The following is an 8,174-nucleotide window of genomic DNA, read 5'->3' as shown; positions in this document are numbered from 1 at the left end:
TCGCTGTTAAACAGCTCCCCAGAGGTGGGCGCATCTCGGCGCCGGGCGAGGGGTCCCCGGGTCACCGGCCGCCCCACCCCAGAGCTGGCTCCATCTCAGCGCCGGGCAAGGGATCCCTGGGTCACCACCCGCCCTGTCCCAGAGGTGGCCGCATCTCGGCACTGGGCAAGGGGTCCTTCGGTCACTGGCTGCATCTTAGCGCCGGGCAAGGGGTCCCCGGGTAACCAGCCGCCCCGCCCCAGAGGTGGCCGCATCTCAGCGTGTGTGTGTTGTCTGTGGTAACAAGGCAGGGTTGCGTGTGTCATTTTCCAGCACCAATCCAGCCCCAGACACCCCTAGTGGGACAGTTAACCCCGATCTACCCCCATGGCCGCCAGTTGGGCCAAGGGGAGGGACCACCTCTGGGGCGGGGCGGCCGGTGACCCAAAGACCCCTTGCCCAGTGCCGAGATGCAGCCACCTCTGGGGCGGGGCGGCCGGTGACCCAAGGACCCCTTGTCCAGTGCCGAGATGCGGCCACCTCTGGGGCGGGGCGGCCGGTGACCCAAAGACCCCTTGCCCAGTGCCGAGATGCGGCCACCTCTGGGGCGGGGCCCTGGCCAGCTGGCAATGGCAGGGAGCCCTGGGGGTGCAGAGTGAGCCTGATGAAAATTTGATGCAAGGGGTGCGCCCATTGATTGCCTCTGCCCCGGACGCCTGGGTTCTCTCCCCAGCTCTGGGAGGGGAGCGGGGACTGGTGGGGGGGGCTGGGAGCCAGGACTCCTGGGTTCTTTGGATGCTCTGTGACTCGGTTTCCCCCAGGGGCCTAGCCGCCCAGCTGCGACGTCTCGTTCCCCCTTTTCTCAGGCTGTGGCGCCCGGACTGACGCCCCCCTCCCGCACCGAGCTGGCGCTGCCCGCCCCCCCGCAACCCCCCCCCCCGCGCTGCGCTGCCCGTGCCGGCAGGTGGCTAAAAATACCGCTGCAAAATACAACCTTGAGCGCCCGTCCCCGCAAACCAGCGGAGCGATGCGCCCCCCCCTTCTGCGCCTCCCCCCCACCCCGCTGCCAGCCCGATCTCCCCCCTCCCCTCAGTTTCCCATCTCCCTCTAGTCCTCTTCCCCTCCCCCCCATGTGCGCCCCCCCCCCCACAGCTCCTTCCTCCTCCTCCGTCTTTCCGGGATGCCCCCCCCCCCGCCCCGCATCCCTCCTCCGGCCCTGGAGCCCTGCTCAACAAGATGCTAGATCCTGCCTCAGTGGAGGGGGCTGGGAGCCAGGACTCCTGGGTTCTCTCCCCAGCTCTGGGAGGGGAGTGGGGGCTGGTGGGTTGGGGGGGGCTGGGAGTCAGGACTCCTGGGTTCTCTCCCCGGCTCTGGGAGCGGAGTGGGGGCTGGTGGGTTAGAGCAGGGGGGGCTGGGAGCCAGGACTCCTGGGTTCTCTCTCTCTGGCTCTGGGAGGGGAGTGGGGGTTGGGGGCTTAGAGCAGGGTGGGGCTGGGAGCTGGGAGTCAGGACTCCTGGGTTCTCTCCCCGGCTCTGGGAGCGGAGTGGGGGCTGGTGGGTTAGAGCAGGGGGGGCTGGGAGCCAGGACTCCTGGGTTCTCTCCCCAGCTCTGGGAGGGCCGTGGGGGCTGGTGGGTTAGAGCAGGGGGGGCTGGGAGCCAGGACTCCTGGGTTCTCTCTCTCTGGCTCTGGGAGGGGAGTGGGGGTTGGGGGCTTAGAGCAGGGTGGGGCTGGGAGCTGGGAGCCAGGACACCTGGGTTCTCTCCCAGCTCTGGGAGGGGAGTGGGGGCTGGTGGGTTGGGGGGGGCTGGGAGTCAGGACTCCTGGGTTCTCTCCCCGGCTCTGGGAGCGGAGTGGGGGCTGGTGGGTTAGAGCAGGGGGGGCTGGGAGCCAGGACTCCTGGGTTCTCTCCCCAGCTCTGGGAGGGCCGTGGGGGCTGGTGGGTTAGAGCAGGGGGGGGCTGGGAGCCAGGACTCCTGGGTTCTCTCCCCGACTCTGGGAGGGCCGTGGGGGCTGGTGGGTTAGAGCAGGGAGGGGCTGGGAGCCAGGACTCCTGGGTTCTCTCCCCGGCTCTGGGAGGGCCGTGGGGGCTGGTGGGTTAGAGCAGGGGGGGGCTGGGAGCCAGGACTCCTGGGTTCTCTCCCCGGCTCTGGGAGGGCCGTGGGGGCTGGTGGGTTAGAGCACGGGGGACTGGGGGCCAGGACTCCTGGGTTCTCTCCCCGGCTCTGGGAGGGCCGTGGGGGCTGGTGGGTTAGAGCACGGGGGACTGGGGGCCAGGACTCCTGGGTTCTCTCCCTGGCTCTGGGAGGGGAGCGGGGGCTGATGGGTTAGAGCTGGGGGGGCTGGGAGCCAGGACTCCTGGGTTCTCTCTCTCTGGCTCTGGGAGGGCAGTGGGGGCTGGTGGTTGGAGCAGGGGGTCTGGGAGTCAGGACACCTGGGTTCTCTCCCTGCCACTAGCGCGTGAACCGGCCCCCCCTCACCCCCCCCTCCTTCCCGCCGCCCGGGGGGTTTTTTCCAGCCAGGCAGCAGCCGAGCGAACCCTGCAAATGTCACCCTTCGCCGCCGGGGCTCGGGCGTGGGGGGGGGAGACCGGCCTGTGTCACCAGCCATGCCCCCCCCCACCCCCCCGGCCGCTGGAGCGAGGAGATTTAATGAGCGGGGGAGGGAAGAGTGGGAGAGGCGAGGGGGGTGGGTTGGGGAGGTGCGGGGGGGGGGCTGAATAATTCCCCCCCCCCCATCGCGAGGCACCACCCAGTGATGGATAAAACTTTCCCCGGGGGGGGGTCTGTCAGAGGCTCCCTGCTTCAGCCCCCCACCTCCTCCCGTCACCTTTGGGGTGCTTTCTGAGATGGGCTCCCTGGCCCCGCTCTAAGCCCCAGCGTCCCCTTTGAGCGAGCGACCCCCCCCCATCACAGCCCACAGCGGTAAAGAGCCATCTGGGCTGGGGGGGGGGGCTGCGGGTCGGGAGTGAGGGGCACCGGCAGGGCTGGGGGGGGCAGGGTTGGGTTAGCACCTCAGCCCCCCTCAGGCCTGCCTCCTTCAGGGCAGGACAAACACCCCCAAATATGGCTGTTTGGGGGGTCCAGCATCACCCCGCTTCAGACACCCCTTTCCCTTCTCATCTCTGGGGGGAGGCCACAGGGAGTCCCCTGGCCTCAGCCAGCCTGGGGGGTCGAGCAGCCCCCCTCTTCTAGACTGGAACTGAGCTAGCTTTGACAGGGAGAAACGGGGGGTGCCCCAATCCTGAGCTAGACTAGGGGAGGGGATCCCCCAATACTAGGGTGGTGGGAAGGGGGTCCCCCAATACTGAGCTAGACTAGGGGAGGGGATCCCCCAATACTGAGCTAGACTAGGGGAGGGGATCCCCCAATACTAGGGTGGTGGGAAGGGGGTCCCCCAATACTGAGCTAGACTAGGGGAGGGATCCCCCAATACTAGGGTGGTGGGAAGCGGGTCCCCCAATACTGAGCTAGACTAGGGGAGGGATCCCCCAATACTAGGGTGGTGGGAAGCAGGTCCCCCAATACTGAGCTAGCTTTGAGGGGGAAGCTCAGGGGGTCCCCAGGACTCAGCTAGACTAGGGGATGGGGTCCCCCAATGCTAAACTCGTCTGGGGGGGCCCTGGAATTGAGCCATTCCTTGGGGCAGGCAAGGCATGGGGAATTCCCCTCCTGCTCCCACCAGCTGTAGGTTCCCCAAGTGTGTTTGGGGGGACCCACAGGTTCCCGTGTGACATTGTGTGTGTGTTTTCTTTCTCCATCCCTTTCTCTCTCTCTCCATCCCCGCCCTTCTCCCATCCCTCCATCCCTCCCCTCCGCTTCGCCGCTTCTCCACACACACAGCCATCCACGAATTAACCTCGCCGGCTGAAGGACAACCGGGATTGTGTAGCACGCTATGTGTGTGTCTGTGTGTGTCTGTCTGTCTGTGTCTGGGGGGGACGACACCCCCCAGCCCCCTTTCTCCGCAGCCCAGCGGAGGGAGGAATAAAAGAAGTTCGATCTCCAGGAATCTCGCCCCGTCTTTCTCTCCACCAGCTCATTAATTTCTGGTGCCGACCCAGCTCCGGGACGGTGCGTGATTTTCGGAGCCCGCGTCCGCGCTGATTTCTCCGGGCTGCCGCGCTCCTGGAAATTTCTGTGCGGGGGGCAGCAGGTTTGGACGGCGGGAGACGGGTGGGGGGGGCCCAAATCCGGACCGCCGGTCGCTTTGGAAGGGAATCGATTTTGCCGAGGCCGAGCGGGGTTCTGTTCTCTCGTCCCCGGACCTTGACTGTACCTTGAGCAAGAAATTTGCACCGGGACCAAAAAAGAAGTGACTACCCCTGGTTGGGGCAGGGAGGCGGGGAGACGCTTGGATTTATTACCCGCTCCGTGTCCCCTGTCCCCCCGTCTTCCCGCACGCCCTCGGCCGATCTGCTGGAAAGGGGAGAAAGAAACCAGCGACCCCCCAGGGCTAAATTCACCCCTCGCCGGATTAACCTCGGTGGGGAGAGGGGGGGTGGGTATAATCCCCCCCTCCCATGGCTTGGCTCTTCTGGGGGATGAGCACGGCGTGAAACCCGCGAGCGGGACACCGGCCGGCGGGGGACCATGGCGGCCCTGGCCAGCTCCTTGATCCGGCAGAAACGGGAGATCCGGGAACCCGTCGCCAGCCGGCCCGTGGCCGCCCAGAGGAAGGTCTGTCCCCGCGGCACCAAGTCCCTCTGCCAGAAGCAGCTGCTCATTTTAATCTCCAAAGTCCGGCTCTGCGGTGGGCGGAAAGGCCGGCTGGAAAAAACACCCGGTGAGTGATATCTGATGGGGGGGGCGGGCGCGCGAGGAGCTGGGGAGGGGAGCGTGGGCCCTATAGTGCTGTAACGGCCTGGTTACAGGTGTGGTACAATGCCTGGGCTATTTCCTGCTTGTGCCCAGGCTGCAATGCCTGGTGCTAACAGCAGGAGGCGCTGTGAGAGGTCGATTGTGCAATATATGGCCTATATTGTCCAGCTTTCCTTGCAATTCCGGGTGCCAACAGCAGGGGGCGGTGTAACAGGTCCGATCATGCACTATAATGCATATATTGCCCATCTTTCCTTGCAATGCCTGGTTCTAACAGCAGGGGGCACTGTGACTGGTCCGTCATGCAATATGCTTCATATATTGACCGTCTTTCCTTGCAGTGGCACCATGAACCAATATTATTTATGAACCGCCACTCAGGGGAGGTGATAAGGGGGGTGTTTTGCCCAGGTTAGATGTTTATATGGACTGGTCAATATTGGGTAATAATGCCTGCCCACCCCACCCCCCAATGAGCACAAGGAGTGTTCTCTTCCTCAGATAAATAAACCCCACTGATTCTTGGGTTTAAAACCACAGTAGGGTCAATATGGACTGGTCCATATAGGACTTTATCGCGCCCCATTGGATGAAACATGTATTGATGTTATGCCATTCCCTCAGAGATGTACATGCTGTGTGGTGTCGTTGGTTTTCAGTCACACTGATGTTTTATATGGACTGGTCTATATGGGGCTAGAGCGGGCCCCGATCCTCTCTCTGCTACTGCAAGAGCAGGGTCAATGGAGCTCAGGACTCCCCAGCTCTGGGAAGGGATTGGGGTCTGATGGGAGCAGGGGCTGGGAGGCAGGACACCTGGGTTCTCTCCCTGGCTCTGGGAGGGGAGTGGAGGCTAATGGTTAGAGCAGGGGGGGCTGGGAGGCAGAACTCCTGGCTTCTCTCCCTAATCCCCTGTTGGTCGAAACCGCCACTGATGAAATCAATGAAATCAATCAATTTTGGCCGTAATTTGGGTTTCAAACCTGGCGGCGTTTATATGGACCGGTCTGTATTGAGCTTCCCCCCCCCCCCCCCCGCTGCCCACAGTGCACCATTTCCCCTGGGCTAGACCAGTCCTGGGGATTCTCTGGGCAGGGGGGTCCATGGGGGCGGGAGCTGCCGTGATATCGGGGAACCAGCCCAAGCCCCATCGTGGCTGACCAGGATGGGGAGGGGAGAGGGGTCCCGAACCCAAGGGATTGGACCCAGGAGTCCGGGTGGCGGGGACCCAGGGGGCAGAAGTGTAATAAAACCCTCCTGCTCGCTCGCTCTTCCCCTGCCCTTCGGCCTTTCCCTCCATTGCCTCATTCTTCCTTTCTTTCTCTTTCTTCCTGTCTTCTTCCGTTCCCTCTTTCCCCAGCCCCTTTCCGGCCATCCCCACCCTCCACCTGGGTCAAAGTCGACCTCATTTCGCTTTCAGGGCCCGAGGGGAGACTCCCCCCCCCCCCGCCCCGAATATTTTGGGAGGTTCACGCTTTCCTGTCGGGGGGGGCACCATCTCCCCCTGAACCCCGAGTCCCCATTCTCTGGCCCCCCGAGCCAGCCAGTCGGTGCCCTGGGGCCAGATGGGAGCCGGCGCCCCCTAGAGGGCAAAGGGCGCAGGGAAGGGTCCATATTGGGACCGTGAGGCCCGGCTTCAATTCCAGAGCCGCCTCCTCCCCGCCCGCCCCATCCTCCTGCTGCATCCACAGTATTTCTTACCCCCCCACACCCCACTGCTTTCCCCCCTCCCCCCCCACTCCCCGCGGTTACTATGAGGCCCTGCTGGGCCCGGTGCCACCTTGGCCTTGGGCCAGCACCTCGTTCTCCTCCCGCGTCCTTGCTGCTGGCAACGGAGGCATTTGTGGCCACTAGCCAAGCACCACGTGCTCCGCAGTGACCCAGGAGTCCGGGAGCTGCCCCACCCCCGCCCCAGCCCTGCTGGTGCCCCCCACTCCCGACCCCCAGCCCCCTGCTAGCCCAACCTGGGGGGTCCCACACCCCTCCTGTGATTTCTATCCCTCGCTGAATCCCATTTGCAGAGCTGGGCGGTGGGAGCCCCAGTGATTTTTCTCCCCCTCTCCCAGGCACTAACCCTTTGCACTGCCAGGCAGCGTGGGCACATTAAAATAAATTAAAGTCATTTACATAAATTTGCATTCATTAAGGGGCGCAGGGCATTGTGGGAGCACAGCTGGATGGGGGAGCAAAGTTGCTCAAGGGGGTTAGGAGCCCGCTGCTATGAAATGAGAGGATGGATCATTATCCAGGGAAATTCACTGCCGGTGCCCCTCACTCCCAACCCGCAGCCCCCTGCTAGCCCAGCCCTGCCCCCCCAGCCTTGTCAGTGCCCCTCACTCCTGGCCCGCAGCCCCACAGCTCCTGGGGGCAGAGGCCGGGGCACTGGGGCGAGGCTGGGAGGGCGAAGGGGGGGCCTGGAGCAGGGCCAGGCCCTGGGGCGGCCAAGGTGACGTGATCACTTAGTGGAATTACAGCGTGGCCGGGTGCAATCGGGCATTGCGGGGGCGGGGGAGGGGAGAGAAAGGAAGGGGGGGAATACACACACACGTGTGCACAGAGCATGTGGACGGGCGGGCCCACACGGAGAACACACACGGACAAGCATGCCACACACACAACCGGCTGCGTTGCAGGATGGGCCAGAGCGCTTCCATTTAGGCCAGGTGCTGGGTTATGAATTATATAAACCCAGCCCATTAAGACGTCCCTTTGCATTTGACTCACTCCAGCGGCCCGTGGGGGCTCGGGGCCAGGACACCTGGGTTCTGTCCCCAACTCTGGGAAGGGAATGGGGGCTGGTGGGGTGCTGGGAGCCAGGACTCCTGGGTTCTCTCCCCAGGCATGAGACAAGCCAGGCCCAACGCTCCATGTTCCTGTTTCCCAGCTGGCGAAAGGCCAGTGGGAGGGTCTCGTGCACGCCCCCCTGTGGGGCAGGAGTCTGTGGTGGGAGCCCAGATGGGGGCAGGGGATTCAGTGGGCCGGTTTCCACCATCATCCTGGCATAACCTGCCCCGGAGGGGAGGGGCTGTGCCGGTGAAACCCAAATCAGTCCTCCCAGGTCTCCTCCTGGTGATTCCCCGCCCCACGTCCCCGCCTTGCACGGGGGTGTCTTCTCGTGAGCCTCCTGCCAGCTCCCCCATTGGGCGGGGCTTCCCGCACCAGTCACGGGTGGATCCCTCGCTCAGGGACCCCCCACACACACACGCAGCGCCATCGACCCTTTGCTCGCTGCCAGGAGGCAAATCATTTGTGCTGCATCCACCGTGTAATGTGTTGCCATAAATCAACCCGGCAGGGGCACCAGGGGGTCAGCTGGGAAGAGACGGGAAGGGGGCTGGGGGAGAGAAGCTGAGGCGGGTGTGGGCTGTGTCTGAACT

General features: G+C 64.2%; 1 protein-coding gene across 1 annotated transcript in view; it reads left to right on the top strand.

The window, feature by feature from the left end:
• The first annotated feature begins 2,745 nt into the window (after nucleotides 1-2,745).
• FGF11 (fibroblast growth factor 11) overlaps nucleotides 2,746-8,174 on the top strand; it is a 15,022-nt gene continuing 9,593 nt past the window's right edge. The window contains exon 1 of the mRNA XM_073326916.1: nucleotides 2,746-4,762. Coding sequence (XP_073183017.1) covers nucleotides 4,570-4,762 — 193 coding nt within the window. The 5' untranslated portion in view covers nucleotides 2,746-4,569. The remainder of the gene's footprint in view (nucleotides 4,763-8,174) is intronic.

The sequence above is a fragment of the Lepidochelys kempii genome, unplaced genomic scaffold (assembly GCF_965140265.1).
Source record: "Lepidochelys kempii isolate rLepKem1 unplaced genomic scaffold, rLepKem1.hap2 scaffold_174, whole genome shotgun sequence".
Taxonomy (NCBI): Eukaryota; Metazoa; Chordata; order Testudines; family Cheloniidae; genus Lepidochelys; species Lepidochelys kempii.
Note: the sequence above shows the minus strand (reverse complement) of the source record. Positions and strands in the feature narration are given on the sequence as shown.